Source organism: Rhinoderma darwinii, chromosome 6, assembly GCF_050947455.1.
Source record: "Rhinoderma darwinii isolate aRhiDar2 chromosome 6, aRhiDar2.hap1, whole genome shotgun sequence".
In the NCBI taxonomy this organism is placed as follows: Eukaryota; Metazoa; Chordata; class Amphibia; order Anura; family Rhinodermatidae; genus Rhinoderma; species Rhinoderma darwinii.
Window position 1 is genome coordinate 69,887,817 of NC_134692.1, and position 24,367 is coordinate 69,912,183.

Sequence of the window (24,367 nt, forward strand, 5' to 3'; positions counted from 1 at the left end):
AGCATCCCTTGCTCCCTCATAGGCCGTCCTGATGACCCTCTCTGGGAAACCTCTGTCCTTCAATCTCGTTTTGAGCTCCTTTGCCTGGAACTCAAAGTCACCCATAGAACTACAATTCCTACGTACTCTCATAAATTGGCCTTTTGGTATGCCACTTTTGAGGGACTGAGGATGACAGCTATTCCATTGCAGGAAACTATTTGTTGCTGTTTCTTTCCTATGTACCTTGGTGTGGATAGTGCCATCTGGTGTTTTGGTGATTTTCAAATCTAAAAAAGACAATTCTTTCTCACTGATCTCACATGTGAATTTAAGTCCTACATCGTTCATGTTGAGGGCTGCTACAAAATTATGGAACTCATCCGCTGTAGAGTTCCAGAGGATCAACACGTCATCAATATATCTTATCCATAAACCAACAGATGAAGTCCAATTGACAAATTTGTCCCCAAAGACAATTGTCTCCTCCCACCAGCCAAGAAATAAATTTGCATAGGTGGGAGCAGTAGGACTCCCCATTGCAGTACCACATTTCTGATGGTAAATTTTGTCTTCAAAAATAAAAATGTTTCTTTCAAGGACAAACTGTAATAACTGCATGACAAACTGGTTATGAGCTGCAAACTGGGTACCTCTAGATCCCAAATAGTACTCGACTGCTTTATAACCACATTTGTGCGGTATGGATGAATACAACGCCTCGACATCCAGACTAGCCAAAAATGTATCTTTCTCCAAGGAAATGCCATCAATCTGTTTCAGGACGTCCATAGTATCACGTACATATGATGTAAGACTCAAAACAAAAGGGCGCAACACTTGGTCAACATATGTACTTACATTTTGAGTTAGATTATTTATCCCTGAAACAATAGGTCTGCCACGTAAAGGAGGGTACCCTTTGTGGATTTTAGGCAGGCTGTAGAAACACGCCATAACAGGAAATTGTGGGTATAAAAATCCAAACTCCCCTGCACTAATCAAAGATCTGCTCTTTGCATCACTCAAAATGCTCAGCAACTCTTTCTTGAATAATGTCGTGGGGTTATCCTTTAAAATGGTATAGCAGTCGTGGTTAAATAAAATGTCTTCACACATCTTCTTATAGCCATCCCTGCTCATAACCACAATGTTCCCACCTTTATCGGATGACTTGAGAACAATATTCTCTTTTTTCTCTAAAGTGGTAAGAGCTAATCGTTCAGACCAAGACAGATTATTATCCATTCCCCTGCTATCCTGACTAAGATTTTTAATCTCATCTCCCACCATGTCCACAAATAAATCCACATTGGTAAAATCTCCTATAGGTGGCAATTTCCTACTCTTCATTTTAAGATTGGTGAAAGGACCTATACCTGGAGTGCGTCCAGATTCCTCTAATAACCCCTCGAGTGCCGAAAGGCCTTCCATATCAGACTCCTCCAAGCCCAATTCCATACATTTTTTTCTATTATGATGTTTAAAAAATTTTATCCATTTCAGTTTGCGAGCAAACAAATTAAGATCTTTTATCCACGAAAATGAATCAAATTTAACTGTAGGGACAAAAGACAGTCCCTTTTCTAATAGTGTGATCTCTGATGCACTCAAATTATATTCAGAGAGATTAATGATTTGAAGCCTATCCATGTTATTCCCTTTCACTAATCCTTTTGACCCCTCAGCATATAGCGGGAAATGGGAGGATTGTTGGCTAAAAAATTGTTGCCACTATTAGAAGAGGCTCTCCCACGGCCTCTATTTCTACTTCTTGCTCCTCCCCTAAATTTGTGTTTCCCACCAATGCCTCCAAAGAAAGGGCCCACTCTTTCAGAGTCTGTAGTTTCACTCTCTGATGTGGAAGGGTCAGATTCCCTTGGCCCCCTATTGGTCTGTTGATATTGCTGTTGTTGTGTAGTGACAAAATCATACGCTTTTTTCTCCCTAAATTCTTGTAGATCTCTCTGGAACTGGAAGTGTTTACGTTCCTTGAGATGGTTGGTGAACCTTTCCAAAGTTTGTTGGAGGATTTTGTCCCTTTTATCAAAACCAGGGGTATCTACCAAAGACTTGGCTGCCTCAATCTCTTTTTTAAGCTCAACACTAATGAAGTCAAACTGGACCTTTTCTTCCTCTACCAGAATCTGCATCAGCCTAAGTGAGCTCCCTGTAATCTCCTGCTCCCACCTTTCTTTAATATTGGCGGTTCTTAATCTTGATGCTGGGACAATGGGGACCCTGAGACCTCTGGGAACTATCTTGTTCTTTAAATAGTTTTCCAGACTCTGGATCTCCCACCAACTTCTAGTATAATCTTTGTGCAATCTATTCAAATTTTTGAACGTGGATTTAAGAGATGCACCCTGAACTGAATACGTCAGTTCACATTCAGAAAAGACGCTTTTAGCCTCACTCATCCACCCATCTGTGTTTAATTCAGAAAGTGCAAAGGCTGCCATACCTAGATAAACTGAAATTAAATAACTGTATGAATTAAATGTAATTTCACTGTCTAGTTAGATAGAAAATTAAATTGTGCTCCCACAATATGAGTAAATTATATTATATGGTTCACTGAAGTAACAATAAAGTAAAAAATACCTTTTATTTAGTAACTAGTTAAAAACAGGGGTAACACACCACTGTAAACATAAGCCCCACCGTGATTGTTAAAAAACGTATTAAACAGAAAACACTGAGTCATTGTAATACATCTAACTCGGTGTTTTTTTTTAGATATTTTGTCTGAAACCAGCATATATCCAGGGCACATCAATAGTACACTCCCCAAATGAAGCACAGGTGTCCGAAATAATCGGTTCTCCTAGTGCTGGGTGTAACTCAATATGACTATCCCCAATGCAAACATTCCATAAACAATGCAACGACCCTACGCGTTTCAGGTACTCATCCTCAGGGGTCCGTATAATGGTAACTCTGGCCTTCACACCAGCGATAGAATCCTTTGAACAGCAGGTATTCTGCTGTAAGTCACGGCAAAGATGCGCGTATCGATGTCAACGGCATACTTCATTGCAGGCGCTACGTTACTATAAGCGCTAAACTCCACCCCTCGTATTCTAGCGGCAAACATGAACTGACCAATCCCCGCACCCTCACGATTAGTGACACCTGCCCATGTGACCCCTCGCCGTCAGCTGACAACCAGGGGTCATCATCGGCCGCATCAAGCCGCTCGCGCAGGCGCAGTAGAAGTCAAGGACAATTCGCCCAAACTGCCAAAGTGAGAGAAGGTAAGCGCTACACGATGATAGAATATAAGTAAATCTCGCGGGACAGTTAAACACCGCAAGTAGGCTGCCTGATATAGCAACTATAACGTATTAATCACATATAGGGTGGAAAGAAAAATACGATCCCTCATAAATATGGGGGGCCGAAAGACGGTCGCCGTTAAAAAGCGGCAGACCAAAAAAGCCATCTCTAAACTGCGTATGTTGGACAATTATAAACTCACCCACCCCAAGGATCCCAAGGAGATAGGTCGTTCATAAACTGTTAGATGAAACATGTATAATTTGTCTGCTCATTTAAACCTGCTGGATGTATGCATTCCAATCTGTGGATCCATTGTGCTTCTTTGCGTAAAATCAGGTTATCCCAATCACCTCCTCTTTTGGGGGGTCTGACAAGTTCAATAGCTTGAAATTTTAAACATGCTGCCTGGCCTTGATGTTTGACATGCACATGTTTAGATATTGGGGTATCCCTCTCATGGACAATATCTCCAACATGCTCCCTAATACGGCGACGAAATTGTCGTGCTGTTTTTCCCACATAATTTAGGGGGCATGGACATGTGATTAGGTAGACCACTCCCGCAGTCTTGCAATTGACATAATCCCGAATAGTGTATTGTTTCTGTGTGGTTACGCTAGTGAAGCTATTGCCTTTAAAAATGAAATCACAGGCTTTACAACTGCCACACCTAAAGGTACCTGGTATTTGTCTGTCCAGCCACGTGCCCCTAGGTGAGATGGGGTCAAAACAGCTATGCATAACTCTGTCCCTTATATTTTTCCCTCTCCGATACGTGACAGACGGCCTCTGTGTGATCTGATCTACCAGATCTGCATCAGAACTGAGAATACGCCAGTATCTATTCAAAATCTGCATAATATCATTTTGTTTGGAATCATAGGTACCTATGAGTCTTGTGACCTGTACTTCTTTCCGTTTTTTAGGGATCAGAAGACATTGCCTATCAGCATCCCTTGCTCCCTCATAGGCCGTCCTGATGACCCTCTCTGGGAAACCTCTGTCCTTCAATCTCGTTTTGAGCTCCTTTGCCTGGAACTCAAAGTCACCCATAGAACTACAATTCCTACGTACTCTCATAAATTGGCCTTTTGGTATGCCACTTTTGAGGGACTGAGGATGACAGCTATTCCATTGCAGGAAACTATTTGTTGCTGTTTCTTTCCTATGTACCTTGGTGTGGATAGTGCCATCTGGTGTTTTGGTGATTTTCAAATCTAAAAAAGACAATTCTTTCTCACTGATCTCACATGTGAATTTAAGTCCTACATCGTTCATGTTGAGGGCTGCTACAAAATTATGGAACTCATCCGCTGTAGAGTTCCAGAGGATCAACACGTCATCAATATATCTTATCCATAAACCAACAGATGAAGTCCAATTGACAAATTTGTCCCCAAAGACAATTGTCTCCTCCCACCAGCCAAGAAATAAATTTGCATAGGTGGGAGCAGTAGGACTTGGGCTTGGAGGAGTCTGATATGGAAGGCCTTTCGGCACTCGAGGGGTTATTAGAGGAATCTGGACGCACTCCAGGTATAGGTCCTTTCACCAATCTTAAAATGAAGAGTAGGAAATTGCCACCTATAGGAGATTTTACCAATGTGGATTTATTTGTGGACATGGTGGGAGATGAGATTAAAAATCTTAGTCAGGATAGCAGGGGAATGGATAATAATCTGTCTTGGTCTGAACGATTAGCTCTTACCACTTTAGAGAAAAAAGAGAATATTGTTCTCAAGTCATCCGATAAAGGTGGGAACATTGTGGTTATGAGCAGGGATGGCTATAAGAAGATGTGTGAAGACATTTTATTTAACCACGACTGCTATACCATTTTAAAGGATAACCCCACGACATTATTCAAGAAAGAGTTGCTGAGCATTTTGAGTGATGCAAAGAGCAGATCTTTGATTAGTGCAGGGGAGTTTGGATTTTTATACCCACAATTTCCTGTTATGGCGTGTTTCTACAGCCTGCCTAAAATCCACAAAGGGTACCCTCCTTTACGTGGCAGACCTATTGTTTCAGGGATAAATAATCTAACTCAAAATGTAAGTACATATGTTGACCAAGTGTTGCGCCCTTTTGTTTTGAGTCTTACATCATATGTACGTGATACTATGGACGTCCTGAAACAGATTGATGGCATTTCCTTGGAGAAAGATACATTTTTGGCTAGTCTGGATGTCGAGGCGTTGTATTCATCCATACCGCACAAATGTGGTTATAAAGCAGTCGAGTACTATTTGGGATCTAGAGGTACCCAGTTTGCAGCTCATAACCAGTTTGTCATGCAGTTATTACAGTTTGTCCTTGAAAGAAACATTTTTATTTTTGAAGACAAAATTTACCATCAGAAATGTGGTACTGCAATGGGGAGTCCTACTGCTCCCACCTATGCAAATTTATTTCTTGGCTGGTGGGAGGAGACAATTGTCTTTGGGGACAAATTTGTCAATTGGACTTCATCTGTTGGTTTATGGATAAGATATATTGATGACGTGTTGATCCTCTGGAACTCTACAGCGGATGAGTTCCATAATTTTGTAGCAGCCCTCAACATGAACGATGTAGGACTTAAATTCACATGTGAGATCAGTGAGAAAGAATTGTCTTTTTTAGATTTGAAAATCACCAAAACACCAGATGGCACTATCCACACCAAGGTACATAGGAAAGAAACAGCAACAAATAGTTTCCTGCAATGGAATAGCTGTCATCCTCAGTCCCTCAAAAGTGGCATACCAAAAGGCCAATTTATGAGAGTACGTAGGAATTGTAGTTCTATGGGTGACTTTGAGTTCCAGGCAAAGGAGCTCAAAACGAGATTGAAGGACAGAGGTTTCCCAGAGAGGGTCATCAGGACGGCCTATGAGGGAGCAAGGGATGCTGATAGGCAATGTCTTCTGATCCCTAAAAAACGGAAAGAAGTACAGGTCACAAGACTCATAGGTACCTATGATTCCAAACAAAATGATATTATGCAGATTTTGAATAGATACTGGCGTATTCTCAGTTCTGATGCAGATCTGGTAGATCAGATCACACAGAGGCCGTCTGTCACGTATCGGAGAGGGAAAAATATAAGGGACAGAGTTATGCATAGCTGTTTTGACCCCATCTCACCTAGGGGCACGTGGCTGGACAGACAAATACCAGGTACCTTTAGGTGTGGCAGTTGTAAAGCCTGTGATTTCATTTTTAAAGGCAATAGCTTCACTAGCGTAACCACACAGAAACAATACACTATTCGGGATTATGTCAATTGCAAGACTGCGGGAGTGGTCTACCTAATCACATGTCCATGCCCCCTAAATTATGTGGGAAAAACAGCACGACAATTTCGTCGCCGTATTAGGGAGCATGTTGGAGATATTGTCCATGAGAGGGATACCCCAATATCTAAACATGTGCATGTCAAACATCAAGGCCAGGCAGCATGTTTAAAATTTCAAGCTATTGAACTTGTCAGACCCCCCAAAAGAGGAGGTGATTGGGATAACCTGATTTTACGCAAAGAAGCACAATGGATCCACAGATTGGAATGCATACATCCAGCAGGTTTAAATGAGCAGACAAATTATACATGTTTCATCTAACAGTTTATGAACGACCTATCTCCTTGGGATCCTTGGGGTGGGTGAGTTTATAATTGTCCAACATACGCAGTTTAGAGATGGCTTTTTTGGTCTGCCGCTTTTTAACGGCGACCGTCTTTCGGCCCCCCATATTTATGAGGGATCGTATTTTTCTTTCCACCCTATATGTGATTAATACGTTATAGTTGCTATATCAGGCAGCCTACTTGCGGTGTTTAACTGTCCCGCGAGATTTACTTATATTCTATCATCGTGTAGCGCTTACCTTCTCTCACTTTGGCAGTTTGGGCGAATTGTCCTTGACTTCTACTGCGCCTGCGCGAGCGGCTTGATGCGGCCGATGATGACCCCTGGTTGTCAGCTGACGGCGAGGGGTCACATGGGCAGGTGTCACTAATCGTGAGGGTGCGGGGATTGGTCAGTTCATGTTTGCCGCTAGAATACGAGGGGTGGAGTTTAGCGCTTATAGTAACGTAGCGCCTGCAATGAAGTATGCCGTTGACATCGATACGCGCATCTTTGCCGTGACTTACAGCAGAATACCTGCTGTTCAAAGGATTCTATCGCTGGTGTGAAGGCCAGAGTTACCATTATACGGACCCCTGAGGATGAGTACCTGAAACGCGTAGGGTCGTTGCATTGTTTATGGAATGTTTGCATTGGGGATAGTCATATTGAGTTACACCCAGCACTAGGAGAACCGATTATTTCGGACACCTGTGCTTCATTTGGGGAGTGTACTATTGATGTGCCCTGGATATATGCTGGTTTCAGACAAAATATCTAAAAAAAAACACCGAGTTAGATGTATTACAATGACTCAGTGTTTTCTGTTTAATACGTTTTTTAACAATCACGGTGGGGCTTATGTTTACAGTGGTGTGTTACCCCTGTTTTTAACTAGTTACTAAATAAAAGGTATTTTTTACTTTATTGTTACTTCAGTGAACCACACCTCTAAACCCTCCCAGAATGCATGATCATGAAAACCCAAAAAGTGAGGTAGCCCATGGTTGGACCAAAGCGGCAATTCCGCAACAGTGTCAGTAAATTTCAACAGTGACTTTGCATGAGACCACACTTGCTTCGCTAGTTTGATCAGTGGTAGAGTATGTCTAGGACTGAAGTCATGGGGTTCTAAAACGGGCCACAAATTAGGGACTCTGAGGAAATGAGCTATATGATGTTCGGCGTTTGGCAAAGGGTCGTCCAACAGCCAAAGCCGAATTTATCTAATTTGACCTGCCAAGTAGTATAAAAACACATCCGGTAGAGCCGCTCCAGCCTTCAATTTAGGTCTCTGTAGAGTGTCTAGTTTGAGTTTATGTCTATTCTTGCCCCAAATAAATGGGGTGAATATAGAATTGACCAAATTGAAGAACTTTTTAGGAACCAGTGTGTCCGCGTGTTCCAAAACATATAACAATTTAGGTAGCACTACCATTTTGATGAGATTGATCCTACCCGCCACCGATAAGGGGAGTTATTTCCATACTGCAAATTTATCTTTCAAATAGGAAAGTAAGGGGTACACATTTATATCGTAAGCGTGTGAGCTATCCCTAGACATCCATATACCCAGATATTTAAAACTATGTACAACCTGTAAGCCCTGAAAATGTGAGGCCCACCCACAATTATTAGAATGGAGAGGCATGAGGTAGGACTTACCCCAATTAATATGTAGGCCAGAGAAGCTGCTAAACACCTCCATCAGTCTCATAGCCCTAGGTAGTGAGGCGTTTGGATTGGCCAAGTATAACAACATATCATCAGCGTAAAGTCCTATGCGGTCTTCACGCGGACCGATCCGAATGCCCTGAAGGGCCGCATCACTTCGAATGCATAAAGCCAAGGGTTCTATGGCCAGTGCGAACAACAGGGGGGACAATGGGCACCCCAGTCTCGTGCCTCTATGAAGAGGGAAGGAGGGGGACAAAATCCCATTAACCACCACTGATGCCCGAGGCTCTTTATATATGATATTGATCCATTTAATAAAGGTAGTCCCAAACCCAAATCTCTTGAGCACCTCACAAAGGTAAGTCCACTCAACGGAGTCAAACGCCTTGGCTGCGTCTAAGGATGCCAGTGCCCAATCCTGCTGCTCCCACCATCCCATTTGAGTAACCACCTGGGCTCTACGAATACTATCCGAGGTAGATTTCCCCGGTATAAATCCGGATTGATTCGGGTGTATGACGTCTTTTATGACTCGAGCTAATCTATTGGCCAATAATTTGGTCAGAATCTTATAATCTATGTTAAGCAGTGATATGGGGCGGTAAGACCCACATTCCTCTGGGTTCTTTCCTGGTTTTAGAATAACTACAATATTAGCATCTTTCATAGAATCCGGCAGGTCCCCCGCCATTAAGCACGCTTCAAACAGAGAAAAGAGTTGGGCCGACATAGTATCAATATATTGAATATAGATCTCCAAAGGAATCCTATCTGGGCCCGAGGCCTTTCCCTTAGTCATGTCCAGTATACACTCAGAAATCTCTTCCACAGTGAAGGGGGACTCGAGCAAAGTACTACCTTCAGCCGATAGCTGTGGATACTGAATGCTATCCAAATTACCCTCCAAATCTTCCGCAGAGTGTCCAACCCTGGACGTATATAGGTCCCTATAGAAGTCAGCAAATTGTGTCAAGATCTCCTGAGAGGTATGAACCAGTACGTTCTGAGCATTTCGAATGTTCAACACTGGTGGAGACATGTTATTCTGTCTCACAACGTGAGCGAACAATTTGCTGGATTGGTTACCCAATTCAAAAAAGGATTGGCCAGTGAAGAAAGTTCTACGATCAGCCTTCTCCTGCATTACCAGCAGGTAATCGCTCCCCACCGAGAGCCAGGCCTCCCTGTTATGTGGAGAGGGGTCACCTACAAACACGGCCTCCAATTCCCCACACCTACCCGCCAAATCCTTTTCCTTCTGAGCCGAGGAGCGCTTCACATATGATATTGATGATTTCAGGCAGCCTCTCAAATATGCTTTCAAAGTATCCCACAACCGCAACCCATTCTGTTCCTGCCTATATACCTCTATAAAAACATCTAGCTGATCTGGGATCCTATCATTTGGTTTGATTAATTGAAGCCAAAATGGGTGAATCTTAATAGCTCCCCTCCTGCCCACCTCCGGTAGCAGCAGTTGTAGGAGTATCGGTCTGTGATCAGATATCGGTCTAGGGAGATGTTCAATGATTTCCATAGAATTAAAGACAGAGGGTGTGCCAAAAATATAATCTATACGGGACAGTGCATCAAATTGTGGTGTATGACATGTGTATTCACGAATTCCCAGATGACTAATTCTCCATAAGTCTATCCAACCTATCTCATCCATTAGTAAGGCCAATGGGGAGGCACCTTGTCTCGCTTCGTCCTCTCCCCTCAACAGGAACTGATCAATAGACTGATCCATTGTAAGGTTAAAATCTCCTAGGAGGATCACTCTGGCTTCTTGATAAGCAGAAACAAAAGAAACCGCCTCCCTAATTAGTGCCAAAGACCCTGGCGGTGGGTTATATACGCCCATTACAACGTAAGGTGTGGAATTAATGTTGGCGTGAACGAATACGTATCTCTCATCAGGATCGATTCTGGTATGCAGCACCTCCCACCTGAGAGTTCTATGTATTAATAAAGATACCCCTCTAGAAGCAGAAGTTCTGACAGAATGTCTACTCCACTGAATCCAGGGCTTACATAAAAACTGTACTGTGTCTGCTGTCAAATGCGTCTCCTGAAGACATATTATATGTGGATTCACTTTCTTAAGCATAGAGAAAATCATATTCCGTTTCCTTGGATTCCCCATGCCCCTCACATTCCAGGACAAGAGCTTAAGTGATGCCATACTGAGAGATCTCATTATAAAGTGATATCAGCTCTTCTATCTCCCGCCTCCCCCTCCCCCAAGGTAGCACCTGCCCCGGATATTCAACTCTCAAATTGTAAGGTACCCTTCGCCTGACACATTTTAATACAGAGATCATAAACATGAACCATAAGAAAACCCAGGTAGCTATCAGGAGTTCAACAGGAGCTCTTGAGCTTTATAATATATATGAAAAGGGGTAGCTTCCACCGCTAAGGAATATACACAGTGGATTCACCAAACAGCCTGCGTACTCCAATAGATTCCCCCCTATAATGTGCTTTACTGTGCCGAGAGCGAGAGGACCAACATCTCGTTAGTCATGTTCCCCCTGTTAAAACTCCAGGAACCGAATACATTCACATATTCTTACAGGAGCTGTAAATAAAACTGGAGCCATTCTGATCATCAGGAAACAAGCATAGGTATATAACAATTCCAGAGAGATAAAGCAACATGCATTAAAAATTGAGGCTTGTCTCCCCCGTGTATACCGACTCCCAACATATAACAACGAATGTCCGTTCAGGATACATATTCATCATTCCTGTGCTTAAGTCCCCCAGAAAATCTTCAGCGTCTAGGCGACCTCTTATTCCTCAGCAACCATTCATCCGCCTCCTCAGGGTTGGCAAAAAATACATCTCGATTATCCATCTACGACTCTCAGGCGGGCCGGATATGCCATAGAGTATGGAATTTGTCGGTCCCGCAGTTTCCTTTTAATCATCACGAACGATGCTCGTTGGCGTTGTAACTCCGGGGAGAAATCGGGAAAGATCGAAACCGTGGCGTTATCCACTTTAATCACCCCTTGCGTCTGGCAGCCTGCAGGACCAGGTCCCGGTCCTTGCAATTCAACAACCTCGACAGGAATGGTCGAGGGTTCGCTCCAGGGGGTGGCGGCCTCGCCGGAACCCTATGCGCCCGTTCCACCGCAAAAGCCTGGGAAAACTCGGTATCTGGAAACAAATCTCTCAGCCATTTCTCTGTGAATTCATCCGGGCGAGCTCCTTCTGCTCTTTCTGGTAGGCCTATGATCCGCAGGTTGTTTCTCCTCAGCCTGTTCTCCAAATCATCCGCTTTCTGGCGCCATAAATCCACCTTGCCAGAGAGATCACGAAGTGTGTGGGGTATATTCGCAGTGCGGTCCTCCAGATCCGACAGCCTGGTTTCAGCGTGTGCGACCCGGTCTCTTAAGTTGTGCAGATCTTGTCTCACATCCACCTTAACCTCCTCTATTTTTGTAGTGACCGAGGTCTTGGTCTCTAATATCGCCGCTAGCAGTGTCTCCGATACCTGCTGCAGTGTCAGTCCAGGCTGTGCTGTTACCTCAGCCGCAGGGAGTGTATCCGTCTGCCCTCCAGTAACTTTTGCCAGCCCCTCCACTACATGCTGTGAGGACTCGCCGCGGGCGCCATCTTGGACCGCTCCCCGGGCGAACTCCTTCAACTTTTCCGCAGCTCCTGTCACTTTTGACGTTCCCATCTTACTCCTCGTGGGTCTCTTACCCTTTCTCCGCAAGTGGTAAGGAATGGTGGCCACAGTAATTCCGCCGCAGGATATATAATAGGGGTCTCTAGTCAGAGCCGAAGTTCCGTGCGACCGCTCACATCAGTGCCTGGCCACGCCCCCAGATTTTCATTTTTACAGACTAATTCCAATATATTTAGTGAAAAACCTATGTGCTCAAAATGGGGTCACTTTTGGAGGGTTTCCCCTGTTTTGGTCCCTCCGCGTTGTAAACGCGACATGGAACCGAAAACCAATCCAGCAAAATCCGTGCTCCAAAATCCAAATGGCGCTCCTTCCCTTCTGAGCCTTGCTGTGGGTCCAATCAGCAGTTTATTACCACATATGGGATATTGCCGTAATCGGGAGACATTGCTTTAAATATGTTGGGGTGTATTTTCTTTATTATTTCTTTTAAAGAGGCTCTGTCACCAGATTTTGCAACCCCCTATCTGCTATTGCATCAGATCGGCGCTGCAATGTAGATAAGAGTAACGTTTTTATTTTTAAAAAACGAGCATTTTTGGCCAAGTTATGACCATTTTTGTATTTATGCAAATGAGGCTTGCAAAAGTCCAACTGGGCGTGTTTAAAGTAAAAGTCCAACTGGGCATGTATTATGTGTGTTACATCTGGGCGTGTTTACTTCTTTTACTAGCTGGGCGTTCTGACGAAAAGTATCATCCACTTCTCTTCAGAACGCCCAGCTTCTGGCAGTGCAGACACAGCGTGTTCTCGAGAGATCACGCTGTGTCGTCACTCACTTCCTGCCCCAGGTCCTGCATCGCGTCGGACGAGCGAGGACACATCGGCACCAGAGGCTACAGTTGATTCTGCAGCAGCATCGGCGTTTGCAGGTAAGTCGATGTAGCTACTTACCTGCAAACGCTGATGCTGCTGCAGAATCAACTGTAGCCTCTGGTGCCGATGTGGCCGACACGATGCAGGACCTGGGGCAGGAAGTGAGTGACGTCACAGCGTGATCTCTCGAGAACACGCTGTGTCTGCACTGCCAGAAGCTGGGTGTTAACGAACAGAAGTGGATGATGCTGATTCGTCAGCATCATACACTCCCATTCCTAACGCCCAGCTAGTAAAAGAAGTAAAAACGCCCCGATGTACACACATAATACACGCCCAGTTGTACTTTTACTGTAAACACGCCCAGTTGTACTTTTGCAAGCCTCATTTGCATAAATACAAAAATGGTCATAACTTGGCCAAAAATGCTCGTTTTTTTAAAAATAAAAACGTTACTGTAATCTACATTGCAGCGCCTATCTTCTGCAATAGCAGATAGGGGTTGCAAAATCTGGTGACACAGCCTCTTTAAATATTAAAAAATTCTATGTTTTTTCAGAAAAAAAGTAGATTTTCGTTTTTGCAGGCCAATTCTAATAAATTTAGCGAAAAACCTGTGTGGCAAAATGCTAACTATACACCTAGATAAATTCCTTGAGGTGTGTAGTTTCCAAAATGGGGTAACTTTTGGGGTGTTTCCACTGTTTTGGCACCACAAGACCTCTTCAAACCTGACAAGGTGCCTAAAATATATTTTTTAAAAAAAGGAGGCCCAAAATCCACTGGGTGCTCGTTTGATTCTGAGGCCGGTGCTTCAGTCCATTATCACAATAGGGCCACATGTGGGGTATTTCTAAAAACTGCAGAATCTGGGCAATAAATATTGAGTTGCGTTTCTCTGGTAAAACCTTCTGTGTTACAATTTTTTTTTATTAGAAATGAATTTCGGCAAAAAAAAATACAATTTGTAAATTTCACCTCTACTTTGCTTTAATTCCTGTGAAACGCCTAAAGGGTTAAAACACTTTGTGAATGCTGATTCGAATACCTTGAGGGGTGCAGTTTTCAAAATGGGGTGATTTATGGGTACTTTCTAACATATAAGGCCCTGAAAGACACCTCAGAACTGAACTGGTTCCTTGAAAAAATGGCCTTTTGAAATTTTCTTTAAAATATGAGAAATTGCAAACATAAAGTAGACATATGGGAAATGTTAACTAGTAACTATTTTGTGTGGTATTACTATCTGTTTTACAAGCAGATACGTTTAAATTTAGAAAAATGATTATAGTTTGAACCTTTTCTTATCTAGTGCAGGCAGTGGATGCTGACGTGAAGTAGCATAAAGTGAAGCTTCTTATTTGTTATTGTATATTCCGAGCTGAAAGTAGTCTTATCAATGTTTTCATAATGCAGACAGATCTTGGACAGTCCGCCCCTTGAGTCCTCGTACTCCATTGTAGTTATATTGTGTTGAACTATGTATGGATGCTCATTGTAATGTACAAATTTTTTTTATTTTTTTTTTTGTTAATCCACTTTGTGCCTGCACGTCTGTATTTGCTATTGTTTTTTCTATGTTAATCCAAATAAAAATAAAAATTATTTGAAAAATGCAAATGTTTGCACATTTTTTCTAAATTGTGGTGTTTTTCATAAATAAATACCAAAATTATCGACAACATTTTTTCACTAACATAAAGTACAACATGTCACGAGAAAACAATCTCAGAATCGCTTGGATAGGTAAAAGCATTCCAACGTTATTACCACATAAAGTAACACATGTCAGATTTGAAAAAATAGGCTGGTCCTGAAGGGGTTAAGGCTTTTGGAAGGTGGGGAGGAAAAAATTAAAATCTGAAAGTTGTTTACGGCGGGAAGGGGTTAAAACTCCACATTTTCACTGGAAGTACATTGTGCCCATCTGATGCCAGTATAAGGGGAAATGATTTGAAAATGTTTTGATATTACACTGAGAGTTATGTTCTTGCCGACAGCCCTCATCTTCACTACTACCAGGGAGACAATCCTGTCCATCTAGTAGTAACAGCAGACGTATGCATGGGTTTTTATTGCTTAATGTGCTGTAGAAGTTTTATGAAGCATTTAATAAAGAGCTGCAATGATGTTATGTGATTTACAGGTTACTTTGGAACACTGGGGTTGCTGAGCTTTGCCGTTTGCTACAGTCATGGCCCATTGCGCAGTGAATCCAGTTTTAATCTTTTAACTTGGACGCTCCAAATCATCGCCTGCATCTGGATTTACTTTGGTCACCCTGTTTATGAAATTGCCTTTGCAGTCATTCTTGTTCTTCTGTCGTGTAAGGGGCTGCCTTATCTCTATAGGGCAATCGGCTACATTTACAGGTTGGTATGTTTATGTTTCTAATAATGGGATAGATAATTCAATGGAAATGCTGTATGGGGTATCTTTCTAAACCTATGAATATTGATTGACTTGCAAAAAGTGTGATGTTCAACAATACAAACCGGAATTTGCAACTGAATGCATATGATATGTCTATATTTAATGTTGCAATCCTAGAGCAACATTAAAGAGCAATCCTAGAGCAACATTTGCATTAAGTATAATGCAAATAATTACAGATGTGACACCACTAAATCATCACAATATAGCCTTCTTTTCATGAGAAATATTGATAGCATACAGTATCCACGGGACATACCATAAATGTCTGATATGAAATGTGCCAGCTTTGAGACCCACACTTATGTTGAAAATGCAGGACCACTGTCCCACCTGGTTATAAAAAAATTATTATTGTTATGCAATGAAAATTACATTTTAGAGTACTGTAAATTGTATATAATTCTCCTTCTATTTTCTATATTTCTGTATATATGGGATTTAACTTGACCCTTGTAATATATGCGAGATTGACATTTTGTTGCCAACCTGAGACATCGGCATATTTACACAGCGGTCTATATGAACACTCTATACACCAAGATAAGTGTGCAATAAAGATAATTTTATCTATAAGGCAACAGCCTCACTGTACAATAAGTTAACAGGGTACAGTGACGCACGATTTCAATCAGGAACAATATAAAGGTAAGGATATAGCTTACAAAATACAAGTGTATTCATGGGCAGCATGGTGGCTCAGTGGTTGGCGCTGTTGCCTTGCAAGTCCTGGATTCAAATCCAACCAAGTGCAACATCTGTTCTCCTCATATATACTTGGCTTTCTATGAAATTGGCCAGAGTGTGTATCAGATTGGGAAAATTAGATTCTGTATCCCATTGGGGGCAAAGAATGATGTAAATGGTGACCGTCTTTGTACAACGATGCAGAATATGTTGTGCTATATAAGCCACAAGAATGATATAAATATTGACATGCGTGTATGTGCTTTTTTTAACCCCTTCCCTCTTTAGCCACTTTTGACCTTCCTGACAGAGCCTCATTTTTCAAATCTGACGTGTCACTTTATGTGGTAATAACCGGAATGCTTTTACTTATCCAAGCGGTTCTGAGATTGTTTTCTCGTGACACATTGCACTTTAAGTTACTGGCAAAATTTGCTCGATATGTTCAGTATTTAATTGTGAAAAACACCAAAATTTAGCGAAAAATTTCAAAAATTAGCATTTTTCTCAATTTAAATGTATCTGCTTGTAAGACAGGCAGTTATACCACACAAAATTGTTGCTAATTAACATCACCCATATGTCTACTTTAGATCGGCATCGGTTTTTGAACATCCTTTTATTTTTCTAGGACGTTACAAGGCTTAGAACTTTAGCAGCAATTTCTCACATTTTCAAGAAAATTTCAAAAGGCTATTTTTACAAGAGGCAGTTCAGTTGTGAAGTTGCTTTGAGGGCCTTATATATTAGAAACCCCAAAAAAGTCACCCCATTTTAAAAACTTCACCCCTCAAAGTATTCAAAACAGCATTTAGAAAATTTCTTAATCCTTTACACATTTCACAGAAATTAAAGCAAAGTAGAGGTGAAATTTACAAATTTCATATTTTTTTGCAGAAATAAATTTTTAATACAATTTTTTTTATAACACAGAAGGTTTTACTAGAGAAATGCAACTCAATATTGGTTGCCCAGATTCTGCAGTTTTAGGAAATATCCCACATGTGGCCGTAGCGTGCTACTGGAATGACGCACCGGCCTCAGAAGCAAAGGAGCACCTAGAGGATTTTGGGGCCTTATTTTTGTTAGAATATATTTTAGGCACCTTGTCAGGTTTGAAGGGCTCTTGCGGTGCCAAAACAGTGGAAATCCCCCAAAAGTGACCCCATTTGGGAAACTACACACCTCAAGGAAATTATCTAGGGGTATAGTGAGCATTTTGACCGCACAGGTTTTTTACAGAAATTATTGGAAATAGGCCGTGAAAATTAAAATCTACATTTTTTCAAAGAAAATGTAGGTTTAGCTAATTTTTTCTCATTTCCACAAGGACTGAAGGAGAAAAAGCACTGTAAAGTTTGTAAAGCAATTTCTCCTGATTAAAACAATACCCCATTTGTGGTAATCAACGGCTGTTTGGAGACACGGCGTACCTGAGAAGGGAAAGCGCTATTTTGCTTTTTGAGCTCAAATTTAGCAGGAATGGTTTGCGGAGGCCATGTCACATTTACAAAGCCCCTGAGGGGACAAAACAGTGGAAACCCCCCCACAAGTGACCCCATTTTGGAGACTACACCCATTGAGGAAATTATCTAGGGGTATAGTGAGCGATTTGACCCCACAGTTTTTTTGCAGAAATTATTGGAAAGTAGAATATGTGGGTTTAGCTAATTTTTTCTCATTTCCATAAGGACTAAAGGAGAAAAAGCACAAGCACAACATTTGTAAAGCAATTTCTCCCGAGTAAAACAATACCCCATATGTGGTAATAAACGGCTGTTTGGACACACAGCAGGGCTTAGAAGGGAAAGAGCGCCATTTGGCTTTTGGAGATCACATTTAGCAGGAATGGTTTGCGGAGGCCATGTCACATTTGCAAAGCCCCTGAGGGGATAAAACAATGAAAACACCCAAAAAGTGACACCATTGAGAAAACTACACCTCTTGAGGAATTCATCTAGGGGTGTTGTGAGCATTTTGACCCCACAGATGTTTCATAGAATTTATTAGAATTGGGCAGTGAAAATAAAAAGAAATCCTTTTTCTTCAATAAGACGTAGCTTTAGCGCAAATTTTTTCATTTTCTCAACAAATAAAGGAAAAAAAGAACCCAACATTTGTAAAGCAATTTCTCCCGAGTACGGCAATACCCCATATGTGGTCATAAACGGCTGTTTTGGCACACGGCAGGGCTCAGAAGGATAGCACCGCCATTTGGAGTGCAGATGTTGCTGGATTGGTTTCTGGGTGCCTGTGGGCCCAAAACAGTGGAAACCCCCCAGAAGTGACCCAATTTTGGAAACTACACCCCTCAATGCATTTACCTAGGGGTGTAGTAAGCATTTTAACCCTGAAGGTGTTTTGTAGAAATTAGTGTGCACTCGATGCTGCAGAGTGAAAATGAGATTTTTTTCCCCTAGATATGCGAATATGTGGTGCCCAGCTTGTGCCAGCATAACAAGACAGCTCTCTAATTATTATGCTGTGTTTCCTGGTTTTAGAAACACCCTACATGTGACCCTAATCTTTTGCCTGGACATTCGACCAGGATCAGGAGTGAAAGAGTACCATGCGAAAATTGAGGCCTAATTTGGCGATTTACAAAGTATTGGTTCAAAATTGCAGAGGCTCAGATGTGAAATAATAAAAAGAAACCCCTGAGAAGTGACCCCATTTGGAAACTACACCCCTCAAGGCATTTGTTAAGGGGTGTAGTGAGCATTTCACCCCCCTCCCCACAGGTATTTTCCATAAATGAATGCGCTACGGAACGTGCAAATTAAAAATGTATATTTTTCCCTAGATATGCTATTTCAGTGGCAAATATGTCATGCCCAGCTTATGACGCTGGAGACACACACCCCAAAAATTGTTAAAAGGGTTCTCCCGGGTATGACGATGCCATATATGTGGAAGGAAACTGCTGTTTGGGCACGCTGTAGGGTTCAGATGGGAGGGAACGCCATTTGGCTTTTGGAGAGCGGATTTTGCTTGGTAGTAATTTTGTTTGAGTATTGCTGGTGTTTCCGTTTATAATGTGGGGGTACATGTAAGCTGTGCAGAGTATATCAGGGACATAGTCAGGTGGTTATAATAATGGGGTAAAAAAAAAAAAATGATCCATAGATGTGTATTACGTTGTGATCGATCCTTGGCCGGAGTTGCCTTGATAAATGGCGTCCTTTCTTATGCCCCTTTTGGTCCGCACTCCGCACCTTTGCAGTTTGGGGAATTTTGCTGGGAAGTATTGTCCTGGTATAATACGGGCACCGTCTCTTCCAGCGGATATGTTTGGGCCCTCCCTTTCCTGGTTCCCTAATTTTAGGTCCTTGATAAATCGCCTCTTCAAACAGAAGAAATGTTCCCCTCGGGCACAACTGCATATTTTTTATTTCCTGACTTATTGGAGCCATAACTAATTTTATTTTTTCATAGACGTAGTGGTATGAGGGCTGGTTTGTTGTGGGACGAACTGTAGTTATTATTGGTACCATTTTGGGGTACATGCGACTTTTTGATCACCTTTTATCCTATTTTTTGGGATGCCAGGTAAACAAAAAAAACTCAATTCTGGCATAGTTTTATTTCGGGTTTTTTATGCAGCGTTCACCATGTGTTATAAATTATATGTTAACTTACGATTCCGGCGATACATATTTTATAGAACTTTTTTATGTTTTACAACTTTTTGCACAATAAAACTACTTTTGTAAAAAGAATGTATTTTTTCTGTCGCCAAGTTGTGAGAACCATAACTTTTTAATCTTTTTGTCGACGCGGCTGTATGAGGGTTTGTTTTTTGCGAGACGAGCTATAGTTTTTATAGGTACCATTTTTGGATACGTGCTATTTTTTGATCACTTTTTATTCCTATATTTATAGGGCAAAGTGACCAAAAAACAGAAACTCTGGTATAGTTTTTTACGTTTTTCTTTTATGCTGTTCACTGCGTGCAATAAATAATATAATATTTTGATACCTCAGGTCGTTACGGTCGCGGTGATACCAAATACGTATGGTTTATAAATTTTTTTCAATAATAAAGGACTTGATAAGAGTAAAAGGGGGATTGTGTTTTATTTTATTACTTGAAACTTTTATTATTTTCAAACTTTAATTTTTTTCACTTTTTTATAATTTTTTTACACTTTTTCTCAAGTCCCACTAGGGGACTTGAAGGTCCAACTGTCAGATTTATTTATTTCTAATACATTGCACTACCTATGTAGTGCAATGTATTAGATCTGTCAGTTATTCACTGACAGCAAGCCGATTAGGCTTCGCCTCCCGGTGGGGCCTAATCGGCTTGCGTAATGGCAGAGCAGGAGACCATTGTGTCTCCTGTTGCCATAGCAGCAGTCGCCAGTCCTGATTGCCTGTCAGGGCTGGCGATCTGCTAGTAACCGCTACGATTGCTGCATCGAAGGGGTTAATGGCAGGGATGGGAGCTAGCTCCGGTTCCTGCCATTACAGGTGGATGTCAGCTGTAATATACAGCTGACTTCCACCGCTGATGACGCCGGATCAGCTCCTGACCCGACGCCATCTTGCCGGCAGCTACGGAAGCCGATCAGGCTCCGCCGCCGGGCAGATCTTGACCGGTTTCCGTGCTAGGCAGACCGGGAGGCCAGTATTAGGCCTCCAGTTGCCATTGCAGCCACCGGAACCCCGGCAATTTCATTGCTGGGATTCCGATGAGCTGCAAACACCTTAAGTGCAGCACTCGCGTTTGAGAGCTGCACTTAAGGGGTTAACGGCGGGGATCGCAGCTAATTTCGGTCCCCGCCGTTACAGTCGGATGTCAGCTGTAAGATACAGCTGAGATCCGACGATGATGGCACCGGCTCAGCTTCTGAGCCGGTGCCAAACATTTGGCGTATGGGTACGGCAATTTGTGGGAAGTCATAGCTTTCCATGATGTACCCATACGGCAAATGTCGGGAAGGGATTAAACATATGGAGCTTTGACTACATATAGTAGTTTCCGTTTTTGCCAGCAATATTACGAAAAATAAATAAAGAACCGAAGCAATTTGAAAGGTGACTGATTCTTTAGGGTATGTTCACACGAGGTCATTACGTCCGTAATTGACGGACGTATTTCGGCCGCAATTACCGTACCGAACACAGTGCAGGGAGCCGGGCTCCTAGCATCATAGTTATGTACGACGCTAGGAGTCCCTGCCTCGCTGCCGGACAACTGTCTCGTACTGAAAACATGATTACAGTACGGGACAGTTGTCCGACAGCGAGGCAGGGACTCCTAGCGTCGTACAGAACTATGATGCTAGGAGCCCGGCTCCCTGCACTGTGTTCGGTCCGGTACTTGCGGCCGAAATACGTCCGACAATTACGGACGTAATGACCTTGTGTGAACATATGTAAGATCCTCTCTCAACATCCTCTGTTTGGTCATTCCCTTTAAGAAACTATGCATATTTTTAGAATGTTATACCTATAGCATTTAATTGACTAATAATTTGCCATGTTCCTTTAGGAAAGTGATACACAAGAAGCCAATCATTCGATTACTTACAGAAGAAGAATACAATGAGCAGTGCGAAGTAGAGACCCTTAACGCTTTAAAAGAGCTTCGTGACTTCTGTAATAGTCCTGACTTTAACTCGTGGGTTACAGTATCAAGACTTTCTTCACCTAAGAGGTAACATTTTCAACAGAGTATACGACTTAAGGTTAAAGGGGCTCTCCGGTATTTTGTGAATTTTTAAAGAATACGACAGCTAGAAGCTTGGATAATGATTATAATAGGGGTTAAGGGTAGAGGTTAAAATTATATTCTATTTTGGACACATTGCAAGATATCTATTCCAAAACGACATGTAATTTTTTTTATCAGTTATTTTTAACTATGTTGAGAAATTGGGCAAGTCACATGCTGCTTCTGCAGAGACCTCCCATCTGTACTGTATTCCAAATGGCAACCTCTATTGCATGTTTGTTTGAGACACCAAGAATACTGCTGTGAACTTTTTGTATTTTCCGTCGACCTAGCTGTATGAGGGCTTCAACCCCTTCGGGACGAAGCCATTTTTTTATTTCGTTTTTCACTCCCCGCATTCCAAGAGCCATAACTTTTTTTATTGTTTCGTCAATAGAGTGGTGTGAGGGCTTATTTTTTTTGGGAGGAGTTGTAGTTTCTTTTGGTACCATTTATAGTTCCATATAATGCACTGGAAAACATAAAAAAAATTATTTGCGGGCTGAAGTTGGAAAAAACTGCGATTCCTCTATTTTTTGGGGATTTCGTTTTTACGACTTTCACCGTGCGGTAAAAACGAAAACTTATCTTTATTCTGTGTCTCAATACAATTGCGGTGATACCAAATGTACACAATTTTTTTTATATTTTACTTCTTTTATTGGCATTCTGAGAGACATAACTTTTTTTAATTTTTTCACCCATTGAGCGGTGTGAGGGCAAATTTTTTAACAGATGTAGAGTGAAGGCAGACCTGAGGGACTTCATTAGGCCCCGGGCTTCATAACAACCATCGACACCCCCAGATCTCACTGCTGGGGGGGGGGTGATCAGCTGTCGGAGGGGTCACCCCCCTCTTTTCAACGCCTCAGATTGACCGCAGCATTTGAGGGGTTAAACAGCCAGGAACAGCGCGATCGCTGCTCCCAGCTGTTAGTCTCAGGTGTCTGCTGTAAAATACACCCGACATCCGTAGCATATGGAGCGCGCTCAGCGCATGAGCACGCTCCAATCACCCCCCAGCACCTGGATGTAATAGCACGTCTGGTTGTGCGAAGGGGTTAATGGCTTCCGTTGTGTTTCTGTCAAGATGTCTGTTGTTTTAGTGAGCAAAATAGCATCGTATGCTGCACTATTTTATCCGGCATTTTTGACTGGGTCAGTCCCTAACAGAGCCTTCTATGCAGATTTGAGCCTTTGAAGTTAAGTGGTATTTTCAGCAGTTGACCGAGACTTAAAACTGAATGAGTGCTTTTTATCATCATGTTGTTTTTTTTGTTCAACATTCTGTGCTGATTAATGTAGTAATATATCTTAGGAGCTTGCTGCTTACTGTTTTATTATTGATTTAACAGCATGCACAAGCTCCTGTCCTCCCTCTAGCAGCCAAATGTTATATTTGAATCCCTTTATGACCACTCATACTCTGCGGGTGTCCACTGTATATATAAGCTGACACCCTGCTTTAACGGCTGGGATTGGAGATAACTCAGATCCCAGCTGTTTAACCACGCAGGGGAGTTGGATCTGTATATCAGAATAAAATAGCTCCCACTAATATAAAGTTATATAAAGAAAAGAATCTGCACAGAATTTTGGTCCTATTTAGATTTAAAAAAAAGTAATAGTGTAAATATTCACTGCCAGTACAATTGTTACATTTATATTCTTGCCTTTGTCATTAAAAGGTTTGCTGAATTTGTCTTGGGATCTGACCATGTGTCTTCTGAAGAGGTTAATGCATACGAGCAGCTGTATGGCCTTGGGAGCCTGTTTCTAGAAGAACTTATTATCCAGGACAGGGAAGTAAAAAATAACCTGCAAGTGAGTGTAGGTCAAGATGAAAATGACTATTCAGTGGACTCTGAAGCTCAGATGTATCCTCAGTCTGAATAGCATAACCTTGGTGGAGGTGGGGAGATGCTGTCTGATTATCCCTGTTCCACCTAACCTTTTTTGAGCCTATGAATGAACTTTGAACGAGTACCACACATTGTTTTGTTGGATATTACTCAACAGTACATATGTTTATATATCTTTTATCACCATTTGATTATTTTTTTTGGCCACCAAATATTATATGGGGAAAAAAAATAGTAATAATAATGTGTTAGGATTTTGAAATAAAGTGCCAAGCTATTTGTACCAACCTGGAATAAACAAAACAGGACATTCAAAAGTTTATTCAGTTTGTAGTAATTGTGACCAGAGATCTTTAATAATTGATAAACTTGTCTTTGATTCCTCTGTAATATATCTGCTTGTAAGACCATAAATGCATATTCAAATGTATCTACATTGCTGACTTTATTTCTGTTATGGTCTTGTGCAGAGATACAAGATATTCTCTTATGCATTATTTTATGTTATTAATGTTATAATACACATACAAATAAAGAAGTGTTAGGCTATGTTCACACGGGGTATTTTGCAGGAGGAATATCTGCCTCAAAATTCCGTTTG

General features: G+C 41.8%; 1 protein-coding gene across 1 annotated transcript in view; it reads left to right on the top strand.

Annotated features, from left to right (window-relative positions):
- NEMP2 (nuclear envelope integral membrane protein 2) overlaps positions 1 to 24,083 on the top strand; it is a 66,743-nt gene extending 42,660 nt beyond the window's left edge. The window contains exons 7-9 of the mRNA XM_075831258.1: positions 15,212 to 15,437; positions 21,683 to 21,847; positions 23,593 to 24,083. Coding sequence (XP_075687373.1) covers positions 15,212 to 15,437; positions 21,683 to 21,847; positions 23,593 to 23,800 — 599 coding nt within the window. The 3' untranslated portion in view covers positions 23,801 to 24,083. The remainder of the gene's footprint in view (positions 1 to 15,211; positions 15,438 to 21,682; positions 21,848 to 23,592) is intronic.
- Positions 24,084 to 24,367: the final 284 nt, after the last annotated feature.